Source organism: Ruditapes philippinarum, unplaced genomic scaffold (genome assembly GCF_026571515.1).
Source record: "Ruditapes philippinarum isolate M1 unplaced genomic scaffold, ASM2657151v2 ctg4236_1_1_1_1, whole genome shotgun sequence".
Lineage (NCBI taxonomy): Eukaryota > Metazoa > Mollusca > Bivalvia > Venerida > Veneridae > Ruditapes > Ruditapes philippinarum.
Window position 1 is genome coordinate 23,783 of NW_026854867.1, and position 18,423 is coordinate 42,205.

The 18,423-nt window shown below is 30.8% G+C and overlaps 2 protein-coding genes across 2 annotated transcripts; one reads left to right on the plus strand and one right to left on the minus strand.

Annotated features, from left to right (window-relative positions):
• Positions 1–565: 565 nt before the first annotated feature.
• Positions 566–6,310, minus strand: LOC132741365 (intraflagellar transport protein 20 homolog). Its single transcript, XM_060729517.1, has 4 exons — positions 6,151–6,310; positions 4,029–4,114; positions 2,791–2,894; positions 566–1,704 (listed from the first exon to the last, which is right to left on the minus strand). Exons 1-4 carry the CDS (start codon positions 6,275–6,277, stop codon positions 1,623–1,625), a joined length of 399 nt encoding a protein of 132 aa, XP_060585500.1. The 5' UTR covers positions 6,278–6,310; the 3' UTR covers positions 566–1,622.
• Positions 6,311–6,468: 158 nt separating this feature from the next.
• On the plus strand, positions 6,469–12,139 carry LOC132741364 (centromere protein M-like). Its single transcript, XM_060729516.1, has 6 exons — positions 6,469–6,587; positions 6,921–7,000; positions 8,137–8,235; positions 10,230–10,312; positions 10,857–10,945; positions 11,787–12,139. Exons 1-6 carry the CDS (start codon positions 6,561–6,563, stop codon positions 11,979–11,981), a joined length of 573 nt encoding a protein of 190 aa, XP_060585499.1. The 5' UTR covers positions 6,469–6,560; the 3' UTR covers positions 11,982–12,139.
• Positions 12,140–18,423: the final 6,284 nt, after the last annotated feature.

Below are 18,423 nucleotides of genomic sequence, written 5' to 3' on the forward strand. Positions count from 1 at the left end.
TATTGTTCAGAACATTATTTGAAAAAGGTATAAGTGTATCGTCAGTGAAAGACAGGATCCGGTCTTTAATTCCATGTTTTTATTTTAAACGATGTACTCATTAAACAAATGCGAGTACATAATTATGGCGGTGAGGGCTATTGATGGAACATCTCACCTAAAGTAGAGCTACAGGAATAATATTATTCAGGACAATGACAATATCACGCAATACAAACACAAATTATCGTTGACACCAGCATGGTGTTATCCGTTATTTAAAAACCGTGTTTATTATAAAATGTTAGATCATTCTGAGATAATCCCTTCATATAACTTGTCCTCGATCCTCAATCCCTGTTCCTCATTATAAGCTGCAAATGTCTACTAGTATGACAACAGCATACTTGATATTCCTCAAGTTGTTAAATAAATATCGATGTGACTAATGGACGTACAGAGAAATGGCCAAGTGCCATACGATAATATGACCAAAGTAACCAAGAAACACAAACCACTAGTGTCATAGGTGTACCTTAGAACAATGAAGAAAATACAGCAATATAAAAGACAAACAGCATGTGTGTGTGTTTTTTTAATTATTTTAATTAAATACATGTACCAGTAACAATGTTTTTACAACATTATTTTATCACAATGAAAAAAGTAATAAAATGATAATTGATATTCAAAAGACGGCTAATGAATGAGAAATGAAAAGAACAAAATAGATACATGTACCAAGTGATTTAATTTCTTAGTCTTAAGGTGTCTCTAAATAAATTAATTTGTATAATTTCCTGCATAATTTTCTTGGCTTAAAGTATCACTGTTTAAATTAATTTTCTTGCACAAGTGTATAAATATATATTTTTATTGTCAGAAAAAGCTATTATTACCCCTCAACATAATTGCAATTTTTTACTATCACTTAAATTAGGAAAAGAATACATAGGATAGTTATTATGTCATCTTGAAATACTTCTATTCATTCGGTATTCAAACTTTAAACATGGAGGAATACCTCTGATGACAATCCATACATTATTTCAGTTTTCTTGAGGTAAACAACAAAAGATAAAGACCTTAATAAAGGGGCACTGTCCATTAGTACATTTTATCTGGCAGACCATTAATCCTGCAAGGTAGTGGATTGCTCATTCATATATTCTTTGAAATACTTTATCCGAAGTATGGCTTGAAACCAATTCCAGTGCACCACTATTTAAGTATTTTGAAATCTGTATGCAATGCATATATGCAATGCATTCTTAATAATTTTCAGTATGGTTCTATAATCATATGAAATTTCATATGATTTTTAAAGAAAATTAAACATCTCAGATCTATAAATATCAAAAGATAAATTATACATTAATGCCTTTAAAGTATATTACTGCCTCAAGACATGTATATATGTATACAAATCAAAACTTGTGCCAAAATTTACTGCCAAGAGGACTTGGACAAAATAATTTTTTTGTGAAATTGATCCTATTTATACACATGTATCACATTTTCTTCTAAGAAACAGTACAAATTATCTACTGGTATATCAACAATAAAATCAACCCTCTATGAAATGGTGGACGGAATGGACGTGAAACACAATAATTTATGACAACATAGAAAACGGTTCACAACTATTTCTGCAGAATAAACTGTTCTATAAATTCATTCTGTTCACTTTCTTCTTTCTGTAAATTTTCATATTGAATTCTTAATCTGAAAAACAAGAAAGAAATTATATGTTTTAGATGATCAAAAAACACTTTACACTTATCGCTCAGTACTGGATGGTATAAAAAAAGTGGTCTTTAAGCTTAAAGCCGCAAAAATCCCTGCCCTAGTAGGGAGAATTTTGTAGGCGTGTTTATCAGATAAATCATGCAAAGGACGCTGTACCTGTGCTAAAATTAGCTGATGTAAACAAACACTATAGCAGACGATTACTGATCAGCAGCTCCCTTCCTAGAGTAATATTTCAAGTTTCTACTGGAAAGTTAACACTGCCACGTGTATTTGTTTACAACCTGCAGTTCATGACCCCATTAACTCCGCCCGGGATTTTCAAATTTTTGACAGTTAACTGATTTTTTTTCCACAAAGTACATTTAAGTGAATCTTTTGTGATATTTTCTCTGCCATTTTATTTCAAATGTTGCAAAGAAGTTATACAAAAAGTTTTTAGGTAAAATACTTCTTGGTTATTTTACTATTTCAAAAAAGGGCTGTTAGATGTGAAGCATGTCAAAAATACCATGAAAATCTGCCCCAGCGCCATCTAGTGGCTTAAATAGTCAAGTTGCAGGTTTAAAGCTTCCTACACAATCGGACTGAAATAAATTCTGTATAAACCAAGGGCAGTATTCTGCACTACTTTAAATTAAATACACAATTTAGTAACATATTTTTTTCAAGCAATAAGGGTTGAATGTCTGGGTTACTACTATCTTATAATACTGGTGCATAGAAATAGCAATTAAATTTTTTTCAAGTTTGCAATGTCAAGTAAACAAGAAAATAAATTTATTTGACATTTAATATAACATGTAACTACCAAATATTTCCTTAACTGATACAGAAATTTACTTTTAATATTAAACACTTTATTGCAAGATATAGATAGTATCTAATATTTCATGGGTGATAACTTAGCTCCACATGACTATCAACATCATCATCATTATTTTGGCATGATTATCATCATCCATCATCATCATAATTTCACCATCATACTAATTTCATCATCATCATAATTTCACAATCATCATCAAAGTTTCACCATCATTATCATCATCCTCATCTCACCTTTCTAGCTGCATTTTTCTCTCAGCTATCAATGCCTGAAGTTGTTGTTGTTGTGCCTCCCTTTGTTTAGCAATAGATTTCAGTAAATTCCTTGAGCCAATCGCCTGAAAAAGTTTGCAAAAGTTATGATTATGTTTAATACCAAGCAACAGTTGTCACGCAGTTTGTGACATATCTATTAGTAATTTTGATTAACAAATAGTCACAATTAGAAACCACAAGGGTAACTCCCCCTAGAGGACTCTTAGTAATTTCAAGTCAAGGTATTATAAAAGGATCGTGCAACAGATAAAGAAACTTGTATATGTTGTGAGAAAGACTTCTTCACAGTACAAACAGTTCTTATGATGATATAACCAAGTAAATTTCCAGATAAGTTGTTTTAATACTTAGTCCGAGATTTGTTGCTAACATCATAAACATGTACATACAAAAATTTTGATCAATTTAAACATGAATATCTTAGTAAGTAAGTAAGTAAGTAATTAAGTCTTTATTTACTGAGGCTACACATTTGGTTTCCCAATCTTCCATGTGGGCCTCAAAAACATAAATATACATAAAATATACATAATTTACATCATGGTTATACAGTGAAGTTTTCAAAATACATATACACATGAAAACACAAAATATAATAATATATTACTTTATAAAACAATCAATAATTAAAAACACAATACATATTCAAAATACATGTACAATGCATGAACACACATTACTTTACACTAAATCTATGTAAGATCAAGTTACTTAAGACAGATTCCAACTGATATAGGACGCTTGGGATTTTCCAACAGTTTCAGATTTACGAATGGAGAGAGGGATATTATTCCATAGTTTGGGGCCCAAGTAAGTCACGAGATTTTCTAAAAATTTCTTTTAGTAAATTACTTTAATTTCAATCTATTTTTTATATACATGTAACTTCTATACCTTTTTTATCACTAAATTTCTTAAATAAACTTATCTATCTTTCAATGTGGACTAAACCATTCATCCTTTTGATGGAAAATTTTAAAATAATTTTTAAAAAGTACTGAATAAATATCCAACAGTATAGACCATGATCAAAAGGAAGGATGAGCTGGCTGAATCTTGGTACATACATTTCTGTTGCCACAAAAAGGGCAGAATATGGAAATATGAAGATATTTAGATTAGGACACAAGATCAAGTTTATACATGTATGTATAATGTGGATACTCTGCAAATACTTCCAACATTTTGATGCTTACCTTCATTTTTTCTTTTTCAACTTCTTTTGAAACATTGTCTACAACTTCAATAAATGTTCCGACAATTTTCTGAAAATCTCCAATTTCTGAAAAAAATCAAGAAATGCCAATTATTTAAAGTGATTCAGTCATTGCCAAAGCACAGATTTACATATCACTTTCAAGTTCCAAGGGTGCAGTTTCTGTTATAAAAGTGGTCCAACCACTAGTTAAAGGGGTCCAACCATCAAGCAGTCTAATTTTTTAAATTTTTACTAAACCCAAAGTATTGGTACTTGCATAAATATTATTATGTCATATATATAGTCATAATTATATAGCATGTATGTGTACATTTAAGTGCTGCAAGGTTTTTCATGAAGATTTTAAGCAAGATTTATGAAACCAGTAAATACAATATTATATTTTTGTGCATCTACTTTGATGCAACAGTTACAAATTTGGCATCCATGTGGGCATATCAATGGTAAAAATTAATGTCTATAGATGCAGGATCCTGAATTGGTAAATTTCTGCAAAAGCACGACCCAATCATTAGATCTACATCTTCATGTTACAATCCAACAAGTGATTTCTGATTATTACTGGATGAAAATAGTTGGGAGAAAATTTATTTAAAAATGAAATTCTGAATTGTTACAACAGGAAGAAACTAAGTCAATGTGAAACATAAATGCCAAAATGACTTATAGGTATAATCACCATCAGCCTATCAGAGAATATTCTGAGACTAGCACTAAATTTGACTGACAGGGATAGGGACTTCCAGAGTCTTAAAGTTTATCTATGTATCTACTGATAGATAGATAGATACTGAATCACACCCTATCTTTTAATGGACTGATTATTTGATAGATATTACATCACACCCTTTTGAGTATTTTATGCAGGTGTGTGTCAGACTCAGAGTATGCTAAGAATTCATGGCACAGTTTAGTTACCCCTAAACTAGACTGATCCAGGGTAGACAGCTTGAGGCAGAGCATTCCAATTTACGGGCAAAGTGTGATGTTTATCAGAAGGAGTTTGAGTAGTAGCTGGTTTTGAGAAGGGATTTTATCCTGGTTATATATATTACCACAAATTTAAATTTCATAAAACACTGTACATAATGACATGGTCATCCATCATAATCAGTCCTAAGTAATCTTTAAAAGTTACTGCTAGAAAATATACCTTTTAAAACAATAAATAAATGTAACAAACTGTTTACTATAACTATAACATTTAATCAGCAATATTAAATTTTACCCTGTATACTTTAATACTGTGAACCAACCAATCAGATGTCTAGAAACTGTGTTAGTTTTGATTTATTTGGCCAGCCATTTATAAAATTATTGTCATAATAAAACACATGTATATATACCTGTCATTGACAGTTGAAAATAAAATAACAGTTTGCTTGAGAAGAAAATGGAACTGTTTATTATATTAATTTCCATGACCATATACAAATAAAAACTGAACATACTCATAGAAACAACATAATCTCATGTTGAAATGGTTTGACAGTTGCTGGTACGCAATGTAAACAAGGACGATAAAGGTTTATGGATGTCTTTGGAATTGTTATTACATGTATATTGGCATTCATTGTAAAAGTATATTTTGTGGTTTTATGTATAGAGGGGATATAAATAAGGTTTCTGGTTGGGAAAATAATCCCAGGAAAATCATGGCAGCTTTTGTGCACAGTCACTGCAAGTGCTGAATTAGTAACGATTCACAACAATAACGATTCACCATAGTGAAATAACCATTTGCCACAAGTAAATAACAATTCACTCCGTGATCAAATACAAACCGTTTCACACCTATCTTCAAATTGTTGATGAAAACCTTTTTTATTTCATTTTATGATTGAATTGTTACTGTGGCGAATTTTTACATTACCCTTGGAAGTGTTTAGACTCCTATCAATTATCAGAAATACTATGTCCCTTCACCTTTTATTAATTATCATTGTCGTTTTTACAATCAGTCTGCCCAGGAAAGACTTTTCGTCCTGAAAATTTCGAAACCTGCATCTGTGTTATAAATTTTAGTGGGTGGGGTAAGAAATTCCGACAGAAGAAGTGTATTTACATAAAAGTTTATAAGTAAAAACCGTCTCACGTACTGTCAACAAAGTCTTTACATTCTTCTTTAAGTTCAGTTGTCTGCGACTGTACTTCTGGTTCAAGAACTCTTATCTTATTCAACTCATCAAAGTGTAAACCTGCTCTCGAAAGCGCTTCGTCCGCCATTTTGCTCAGGAATGTAAACAAAGTAGTGGATAGTTTCGTACTTCGATACATCCATCCAAATGTGAGTGTGTACATTAAAGAAATATAGGATGAAAAAACGATGAAAACTCAACAATATTTTAACAGATTTCAATGATAAAAGTGATATATCATTTAACACCATATGATATATCTAAATATTAAAGAAGAAAAAAATCAGTGATGACGGGAATCTACAATACATGTATTCGTAATTATATTTACCAATATTTTATGGCGGGAGATTTTGACAGCTACTGTAAAGATGAACTCATCACAGACAAATGTTTTGGTAAGTACTGAATACGGTTAATGCATTGACTTTTTAATGAAGGTAGTTTAATCTTATTGATTGATCCGTTTGCAGATCGTGAACTAAAAGTCTTCATGCTTAATTTTAAAAGTCTTCTTGCTTTATTTTTATCTTAATATCCTGGGATGTACTATAACGTATCGTATGTTCCAGTAATATCCTACCGTGATACTAAGAGCAGTTCAACGAAACACCATATTGTTAACCTTTCAAAAACCATTTAAGGGCTTCAAACTGGAAAGGCATACTACAAGTTTAGTACAAGACTAAATATCGTGGATCTATTTCATTCTATTCTTTTGTATATTTCAGCTTGTCGGGTCAGAGGGTACTGGAAAACATGTAATCTCCAAGTGTTTGATAGATATGGGAAAAGCAATCAATCTCAAAGTGTAGGTTATATTTGTGTTATATGTAATTTATGAATAACCCTGAAGTAGTAAGATGTAAAATGATGCCCAGCCCTCTACTTCTGCCAGATAGTGGGAGTAAATGAGAATCCGGGTCAGCTCGGCCCTAAAACGTACTCGGCCCCCGAGTCAGCTCGGCCCTATTCAAACTCGGCACGGGTCAACTCGGCCCACTTTTCAATTATTAATATTTAGGTTTGTGTTATCACTATTTATTGTGATTATTGTAATTATTTATAATACCCGGATTGACAGTTTCCGAACTAGCAGCAGACAGGCTTTTCTTATCAGTAGAATTGCGAGTAAAGATAACCGATTGCGTTTCTCACTGTATTTCTGACTCGTGGTAGGTTTAACCGTAAATTTAAATACCTTCAGTGTCAAACAATGTATTGAAATATACACTGAGAGGAAGCTAAGATCACCAGCTTTTAATTGATGTAATAACTTTTTTAAATACTTTTTTGAATATTACTTTACAAACAAAATGCATCTAAGAAAACACATTTTTATTAGATCTATATTAATTTTATCGAATCTGAAAGACAAATAAATAACTTTTTTTCTAAATATACTTTATTTCGGCAGAAGTACAAAGTGTAATTATTTTATAATAAGATATTTCTAATCATTCATTTACCTTAACAACATGCAAAGCAAAGTTAATATGATATATATTTTTGTAAAGTGGGCCGAGTTGACCCGTGCCGAGTTGACCCGTGCCGAGTTGGTATAGGGCCGAGTTGACTCTTTTCCAGTAAATGAGGCATTAGTATTAATCTTCTGTCTGTATCGCACCACTATAGGCATTTGATACCGGTTAATTATGTTTTAAAAGGGGTTTAATAATACTAAGTCAGAGACTTCTCATTTCCCTAAGTTTAAGGTCACTTAGGTGTCTAAGGATTGTAATTCACTGGTGCATGACGTTAACTTGACAAAGAGACATCAAGAAAATATTTGTCAGAAATTTGTCATTAATGTTTATACATGTATATTCCTAGTAGTGCTGTGTATTTATTAAACAAAAATAATTATATGTAATAATAACTCATATTAAAATTTAATATGAGTTATTATTACATATAATTATTTTTGTTTTATATTATCAACTACAGATTGACCTGCACCTGTCTTCCGTTACCAGACAACAGAGACTTATCAGATGAAAATATTCACTTTGTATGTTTTACAATGCACATGGCTAATAAAGACAGGTAATTTATCTATGATTAACTAATTATAAGAAGTCAATTGATTATAAATATGTGCTTCAATTGAGATTTAAAATTAAAAATTCTGATACTTTTGTCACCTATCAAGCAAGGAGTAAGTGCCGTGCTGTGTGTTTTATCAGGCACAAGTTTGCACTTTATATGAACCACTTATTTCCTTCTTTACTGTATAAGATCAACGTAACTTCTTTATTAACTTTATAATCTATATTAATTTTATAAGAACCACTTAATTTCCTTTTAAACTCAATATGATCCACTTAATTTCTATATTCACTTTCAATTATAAGAACCACTTATTTTCTACATTAACTTTGAAAGAAACAGTTACATGTAATTTCACTATTAAAACTAAAGTATACTTTGAGAGAACGCTATGTGTTTATGCTCATGGCTTAAAATTATTTGATTTCAGCGATATGACATTTGATCAGTTAGTGATGTATACATACCGAAGTTATTTTATAGGGTTAACGGTTTTTTCGTGTTATAACGTCTGCAGAGTCCTGAGGAATGGTTGGTGCCTGAGCCCGGTAGGGTGAGGGCTCCAACAGTTCCAAGGGACTCTGCATACTTTATAACACGAAATAAATGTGCGTTGACGCTATTATAGCATACAAATTTAAAAAGATTCATGGTGTATATTAAATACAAAACACATACACTAAATCTTTTTGCTTGGACGGTATTTATTCAATTCTTCATGTTTTACATATGTGTTTTATTTTTCCGGGGCCAACTACTTGGGAAATTCAAATGCTCAGAACCGTTCGAAAATTCGAATTTTAATTGATTTAACAAAGCTTAACATTGGAGATTTATTAACTCAAGAAATAAACATTAAATTACTCTGCCAAGACAAAACATGACCCTCAGAAATTCTTGATTTCAGATTATGGTAGAAAAAAGATCAGTGACCTCAGAATCGTTTTTTTCAAGCTCACAATTTTATAAAAGAATATCAGGCACTAAACATTATTCTCTTAAAGAAATATAAGTGCATTTATCGATATAAACATCAATAAAAAAATATTTTCTCATATTCATTTTGTGTTATCTTTTTTTGTAAGTTGATTTGAGGGTTAAACTGAATGATATTTATTTGTTTACATTGACAACTGTCCGTTTCTTAGAAAGGGCGACAACCAAGATTAACGGCGATGTCTATATGCCGTATATCCGGCATAGATCTAGTTACTTGAATTCTGCTCGTCCTTATGCGATTGAGGCCCTCGAATCAATAATTTCAATATTTTGTTTCTTTACTTGGCCCTTTATGTATTGTGCATAGGTAAAACCGGGCTATAACAAGAGCGCGTGACTATGTTAACAAATGGTTTTGGTCCCGTTATAACATCGGAAAATTAGCCAATTTTATGCAAACCTAAAATTGTGTCTTTTAAAACCATGTAAGGCTTTTGCTCTATTGATAATAAATAATATCTTTGCTTCAAATGTTTTTGTAATAAGATATCTTGATTGTTAATTATTTAATACTTTAATTAAAAAAAGCCAACAGAAAATAAGGTGCGATAACAGAAAAAGTAATAATCAGGAGAAACAAATAATATTCCAAGCCTTATATACATGTATACAGTACTGTAGATTTTGACTTAATAAATACTCGCCATATTGCTAAAGCAATATGTAAGGAAATATTTTTATAAAGTTTATAAATGGTAATTATAGTATTATGGTTGATTTTCAAAAAGAGTTAAAACAAAGAAATGACAGAATGTTGTTCTTTATTTAAAGCAATGAGTTTTGTACATGTTCATTTTTCTCTATTTCCTATAACAAAGGCATTTCTTTCAGATAGGCATTTTGGGATTATTATTTATTGACATATAAACAATATTTTTGTAAACTATAGACCAGCAAATACAATTGTATAGAGCTGTAAAGTGTTTGTATTATTTCAGGAAGTAAATTTAATTTTATTGCAACCTGTTCTTATTTCAAGTTTTACATTCCAGTATGAAGGGGTTGGTAACAAGCATGGGGCAGCTGGATGTTTCATACTTCATCGGGAAATCGATAATTGTTGCTAACACAAAAGGTATGGAAATGTTTTTTTTCTATAAAATATAAATCAATTGTACAATGTATAAAACATGCTTTTAGTTAGAGAGAGGAAGTTTCAACATTCATGGTAGACTAATTTGTTAAGTTTGAATATTTTGATTTGCTTGTAAGTGAAACCGATACAGGAAACAGTCCATGGTATAACATATCATAGTGTGTTACTAAAAACACAGCTTGACTGGGACTCGAAACTGGGTTTCTTGGTATACATTTACATGTATACAGAATGTATTCCTGCTAGTCACATTTTTAAGAATCCACAAGTTTGTACTGTTTTTAATTTATTTCGTAGGAAACCGATTTATTTTTGTATACATAATAAATTGTGTGAATCTAAATAAAGATGTAGAAGCATCGAAATAGTAAATTGTGCGATATCAGTCAATAATGCACTCAAAGTTAGAATAATATATATTCTTATTTGGACTCAATATATTTAGTATCAAGGGAAATTATATTATAGTGATAAACAAATTTTATTAATGTGATGAACGATATCGGTTTATATTTCACTACAGGGCAGTGTACAGACGAGGGGGTTGAGAGAACTCAGCTGAAAAATTTAGCTACCAAATGTGACATACAGGTGTTGTTCTGTGATACTGAGGTAAACTTTATCTTCTATAGTCAGTGTAAATTTAAAGATCCTGTATGTTGTAATCAAGGTTGTTACCACACTTAAGTGAAATTTTATATATGTATATAATTATGCTTCTAAAACAATTTTTAAACATCGAAGAATATGTAAAATATGTACTGCAAATATTTGTCCATATTATATGTATTGCCTCTGTGGTCGAGTGGTTAGAGTTGATGACTTCTAATCCAGTTGCCTCTCTTGCATGGGTTCGATTCCCGGAAGATGCTTTGGTAGTTTAGCGCAGAGGAAGGTAGTTTAGTACTGGTGTTACTCTCCAGGAACGATGGTTAGAAAACTACCCGCCTATATGACTGAAATACTGTTGGGAAAAGGTGTAAAATGAAACAAACAAACAAACATTGTATGTAATCATTAAAATATATTCATTCATTTCTTATTGAAAAATTTGACTTACACTTTATAGAAAATAAATTTCTAATTACCTCCCTTGATTAACATGAAATGTAAATTTGGTAATATCTTTACAAATAATGCTTTTTGGAACTTACAATATTGATAAATCTTCATTTGATCCTTATATTTATGATATAAAACCATACAAAAATTGAGTTTATTGAAAGCAATCAATGTAATGTTAATTTCAAATTAGTTGGACGACATACTACAAAATAATTCAGAACATCTGCTTTTTTTCCTGGATGATAACCTTAATTTTAATACTTTTCATAAAATGTGTTTAAAAGTTCAGCTGGTGAGATGAAATCCTCCCAACTTTTGTAATTTTTAAGACTCGTTTATGAAATTGCAACAGTTTTGTCCCCTGAATAATCTACATTTCTTCTTGTAGGAACAGGCAGAGAAAATCGAATTATGTCGGAAGTTGATGCGCATGATCGAATGTGCCGTTGGATGGAAGAAAAATGCTACGCCCTTACTTTTTGATTCAGTTCAAGTTTCAACAGACCCAGATTACAGCTTAGCTACTGACAGGAAATCATCCGGAAAAACCCCTCAAACACCTCAACTTGCATCTCTTCAATGAGTTTTAATATCTGGCGTTCTGTTGAATGGAATTACTTATGTTATTTTGAACGACTCACTGATTACGTTTTAAACATAGTGCTTATTAGTTGTATTTGTAAATATCTGGACTATGGCAATATTGTCATAATTTTATACATATATATCATAAATTATGCAGAATATAACTCAAAATAAAATACAGAGTTTTCTATCTTAAAATTGCTCAATTTAAAGGCTTTATGAGTTTTGGTTGGGCTTTATGTCGCACCAACACAGTATAGGTCATATGGCGACTTTTCAGCTTCACTGGTGGAGGAAGACCTCAGGCTATCATGCCCCTTTGTGCATTATTTCAGGCACAAGAGGGCACCTGTGTAGAACCACGGATGTTCTATAAGCTACATGTATAGCTTTCAATAGATTTCACATGAAATATTGGAAGATGCAGGTGTGGCTCAAACATACATAGGTGAGAGGGAAGGGGCTTGAAGCAAATGACCATAACCACTCGGGCACTGATACCTTGCTTTTTGTTCTAATAAGTAAAGTTGTCAAATCATGTTTACTCCTCATACCCTGAGGTACCTGTATAATAAATTAAGAATCTGTAATCACGTAATTTTTGTCTGACAGTCAACAAATTTGCTTTTTCACCCTTCTAGAAATAATCAGATCTATCCAAACTGGAAAGTTTAATTTCCTGAAAATATTTGGAATAAAAGAAGTCTCAACAACTGCAATATTGAGAATTTTGAAAATCATACTTAGGTCAGAATGGCATAGGACAAAATTGTTTCAGAAGTTTCCCACAAACTATATGGGTGGGCTAAAACAATGCAATAAAAACACCATTTCATTTTCAATCAAATTTAATATCTAAGACTTACAATAACTATAAAATTGGACAATATTAATTTGGACTTTTAACACAAATATAGACATTCTAATACTATATGCAATCTATAGTTTTAACATTTTATTGCCTCTGAATATGTTGTGTACATCGTGACCTCTGCAGAGGTGGCTCTCTTTGTAAAGTATCATACTCTACAGAAACGTTATCAAGTTTTCTAACATTCATCCAAAGACCAATAACATGAATAATATCTTTACAAAAACAGTACTGATCTTTAAAAACACCTCCCATTGGTCAATATCAACATACATATTATCTTCATAAACTGCTTCTGTAGTTGGGAATAAATTCTTCTTTCAATCAAATTAAGTATCAATGCAGTACAATGCATTGTAAAGATTTTTTGACAGATTATAATATTATGTCCAAGTTAAATCAATCATTTACTATATAACCAGCATCTGGTGACTTGGGTTATATAAACTGTAAAATATCTTCGTAACTAATTGGTGTAATAAAATTCTTAGACAGTAATACAAAAACTACATTAATAACAATTAATAAGAAATAAGTCATAAGCTACATCTGATATATTAAACAAATATAAATGTTCATATAAACTTTATTTGATAGATTACAATTCCCTGTTTCTGATTAGTTTAATTGCCAGTTTAACAGTTCCCCTATCATTTACTGACAGGAAAATTTGAGTTTTACTGTACTCGCCAATGAGAACCGCTATCTGAACATACACTGTACATCATTTTAAACTGAGAAGGAAGAAATTATTAATTTGCATGTTACATTCATTGTAAATCATCCACAGAAAAGCAAGTACCTCTAACCAGAGACTTGGTCTTACAAAAATGTCTTGCAAAAAGGCAGATAATATCATTTTAAAGTACATGTACATCAGATGTAAGTGATTGCCTTGTGCAAATAATATCCAAGTACAGTATATTCATAAAGAAAAAAAGAAAATAACATATATAGAAACACTGAACTTGAGTATAAGTTTATTTCCTAAGTAGGCTTTAAGTCAACACTGTAATAAGGTCAAAATTATGGTGATTTTTCAGCTCCTACTGGTAAAGGAAGACATTTGGGGCCCTTTAAGCCATTGATTACTGGCATTTTAGCTTGATAGCTTCCTCACATGGAAGAATTCGAAGTCCCTGATGGGGAATCAAAATTAACAGACTGAAGTGGGGAGAAAATGACTTGGAAGTCAGTGACCATAACCACTCGGACACATAACTAATTAATTCAAGCTTAATTGTGAACAAGTTCTTGCAGCTTCTCACATTCCAGACGACTTCCGATCTTATCAGTAACAAGAAATGTTAGTAGTGACCTGTGTATGGCTCTGACATATCGTGACCTAAGTGCAGTAATGAGTTAAATCCTTCTAAATTCAATAGGAGTTAACCAGTTATTGCACTAAGGTGACAATATAACCTCTTTAATGAGAAACAAGTACATCCAATACTAAGCCATCATTCAAGGAAATATTTTTGCTCTTTTTATCTTGAATGTCTTGGGAAGCTTAATAAAAGTAAAAATAAATAAGTTTTAGCACTATATATAAATTACATATTATATTTACAACATATTTCCTGACAATTTTTACAACAACAACAAAGTACCTGTGTTTACAACATTGAGTTGGCAAGGCTATATGAAATGAGAGACGTCACATGAAAAGAGACCATTATTCTCATTTGTTCTTTTATTAATATATTTTGGCTTGAAAGGTTTTTAACAATCTGAAAAACTATGATTGAAAAATAAAATTATATCGAGTCAGAATTGTTTACAGTTATATACTTCCCTAGCTCCAACAGGTTTGAGTTTCTCTGACACCATTTTGCTCTAGTAGTTGGGAGTATGAACCCAGTTCATTTAATTTTAATTACTAGTATTTAAGCTTGATTGTGCAGAAAACTTTTAGCTACTTGAATTAATCTAGTTCACATCCTTAAACATACCAATAAGGTTTTATGTTCTTGAGCTATTCAACCTAATCAAAAAGCTATCTTATTTACACCTAATCAAAGACCCACTTATTTTAGGTGTTCTTCAACGTTATCAAACATCCATTTTCAGTATACTGAAAACTTATTTAAGACCCATCTTATTTTCAGTGATCTTCAACCATCAAAGACCCAACTTAATTGTTTGGTGTCCTTAAACCTAATCAAAATACAATGTATATATATCTTTCCCCTTATCAAACAAAATTACATTTTAGAAAAAAAAAACAAACAAAAAACCCTTAAAAACATACAAAAATGAAATAGAATACAAAAGATTATAAACAAGCAATTTATAAATGAAAACGTGCGATGAAAGGTAAGCATTTGGCACTAATAAAATAAACTTTTCTAATGATCTTTATCACCAATATCGAATACAATAAATGAAAAGACGCAATTTGTACAAGTACAATATTATTCCATTTACATCCTTCATTTAAAGGCCCATTATGTCTCAGAAATGCTTACAATTTTATTTCCCAAAATCTTTTTTTTGAAATCTTATTACAGTTTCAAAATAATATTCATTACCATTTAACTCTATCAAATTGAGAAAATGCAGCAGCAGTGATCCCTTCACTATACTAGAAGAAGAAGAAGAACTTCTGCTCTATTGGCAATCAGTACAATTTAATATAATGAATAAGTATTTTGTATGGAAGTCAAAATACTACTTTGTTTACATTTTGCTGTCTTTAGGGCACAACATTAAACATGCAGTGCTACTGTCCTTAATAAATATTAAGCATTTTATATGCTCTTAATTCATTGTTAAAACGTTACTAGACACAATTCATTATTCCTTTCCAAAGAATTGAAAAAAAAAGAAGATTTCTTAGGCTTAATGTGCCTTTAAATGCAGATAGAATATTATGTTACTAGATGATTAAAATGATAATTCTAGATCAGCAGCAATTAAATGATGAAAATGGCATATGATTCTTTCTATTTTTAGTCAGGTATACAACATATTATCACACAAGCTCTAAAAAGTTTTTAAAAAGATTAGTTCTGTAATTTAAAAAATCTGGGCAGTCTGGTCTGGGCAAACCCATTATGTTGGTTTTGTCATGGCGCGGCTCATAATTATAATTCTTTTGTGATTTGGATGAAAAGATAATCTCCAGTTGCTTGTCCAGTTAAATTATATCATAGAATTATTTTTTTATTTCAGCATTTTGGGTAATATTAAATTTTACTACTGTCTCAATCTTGAAAACAATATTTCTAATGTACTTCCCAGTTCCAGCCATTAAAAAATCTGCTCTTAGGTACAAACTATTCAAATTTCAACTTGAAGCTAGTTCATTTCACCCAATAAAAACAAAGACAGCTAAATAAGGCATAACAGATTTCTATCAATTTTGAAATCCCAGATTTAAAAAACCCGAACAAATTATTGTTATTAACATGGATTGAGCCGCTCAAAATTCTGTATTAAGGTGCATGTACACACATGGGCAGAGTTAGGTATTCAGGAAACATTTCTGGCAAAGCAAATAATGCTAAATTAGTGACACTCTGCTCTATTCCTAGCACATAAATAATCTCTGTTGGTAATAGATCATGATAAAAGTCAAGATCTAAAATCATACATGTACAAATTATACATGTATATACATGTATATAAAAAATATCATGGTTGTTAGAGATTTTTTTTCTCAAGTAAACCCTGTCTGTTTTTCTTTCATCATATATGTACTTGTATATCATATGTGACATAAAAATTGCAATGTATCAGAAAAACCAAACATTTTACAAATAACAAAAATGTTTCTTTTGTTCTACAAGTATATCATATATTATGTACATTTTTTCTTAAAGGAACTCCACTGATGTCAGAAAAACTAAGATCATAAAAATTGGCATTCTTACTGGTAATTAAGAAATATTCTCACTTTACATGATTTTAAGCCCAGATAGAGTGAAAAGCACTGAAACGCTTTTTCATTTTTGACCATTTTTTGGTCATTTTGCACAATAAAAAAACTATTCTAAGAAAACAGAGTGAGGGAATGATCTGAAATTTTGCAAACAAGTTATTAGTGCAAACCTACATCTTATAGAATACAAGTTTTGACAAAAAAAATTCAGAGTGGAGTCCCTTTAACACAGATGCAAATGTAACTGAGTCCCTTTAACACAGACGCAAATGTAACTATCTATAATGTTATTAAGGAAAACAGGGGTTAATCAATTGTCTTTCATGCAGCAAGCAGGATTAATGTTTTATATAAACCACATTCAGGATATAAAATTGCTTTTTTCCTCTATGACCTGAAAAGCATGATTGTGTTGCAAGGTTGAAAATTTGATTGTTCTTGTTGAAAAATGAAAACAAATTAAACCTAAACACATGCAGTGCAAAAGAACTTAATTAAGACCTAAAGGAAAGCCACTACATAATAATTATAGGAATATAATGTACTAAAGAATATTGTCCAAATACATAATAAAAATGTTACTAAGTGATTGTTTTTTAATTATATAACTTTACAATGAATATCTATATATTAACCTGTTTCAAAAAAATATAAAAATATTTTTTGAGTGTGTTTGTCTACAGAGCTTCATCAATCAAATTCTAGAGTATCCACGGACACATCCAATGTTTTCACGTGCTTTACACACAGTAAAATTTATGTTACAAGTGCACATTAAAAATTCTCTGTTTAAACACATATATTGTACTTTGTAAACTCTATGTTACAAGACCACATTGTATTGTTCTAAGCAAATTCTATGTTACAAAAACACAAGGTATTCTTCAAAAACACAAGGTATTTTTCTTTGTCAAAATTCTGTTACAAAAACACAAGGTATTTTTCTTTGTCAAAATTCTGTTACAAAAACACAAGGTATTTTTCTTTGTCAAAATTCTGTTACAAAAACAGAAAGTATTTTTCCTTGTGAAAAATGTTACAATAACACAAGTATGAATTTTCCTATGTAAATTCACCTGGTGAAAGTACAACATTTACTGTAACCCAATTTATATTCGCGAATACAAATTTTTGCGTTTTGCCGAGGTCGGACATATTCGCGAATATTAATTTCCGCGTTTTCTTGATTTCCAAAAAAAAAAATTCGCGGTTTGGAAAGTCCGATGGGGCCGTAAAATCCATTAGCCGACTATTAATCTTCAATAATTGAGGTCATTATTAGTGTCTAAAATGGGATTAACAATACGCTAGCCTTATATATTGTATTGGTAAGTGAATTGTGATCACAATTCAGAAAAACATTTTCTCTATATTTTTTATTTATATGTGTACATGTAAGCATCGTTCATCTTCATTACTAAACATGTCGTTAAAAGGGTGGGTATCACACTATTATACTTTGTTTTTCTCGACTAATAGTTTCTTTCGTCTCTTCCCTTCAGACGTGTGAAAAACACAAACTAGACGATAATTGCTCAGTAGCGCGTGTCATAATGATGATTATGTTTGTAACATGTTTAGCTGTTTTTATAAAGTTAATCTATTTAGTGTGTTGATTGACTTATGTCCAAAATGAGTGAATTATACGTTCTTTATAAATATTCGAACACTGTATCAATTCATTAT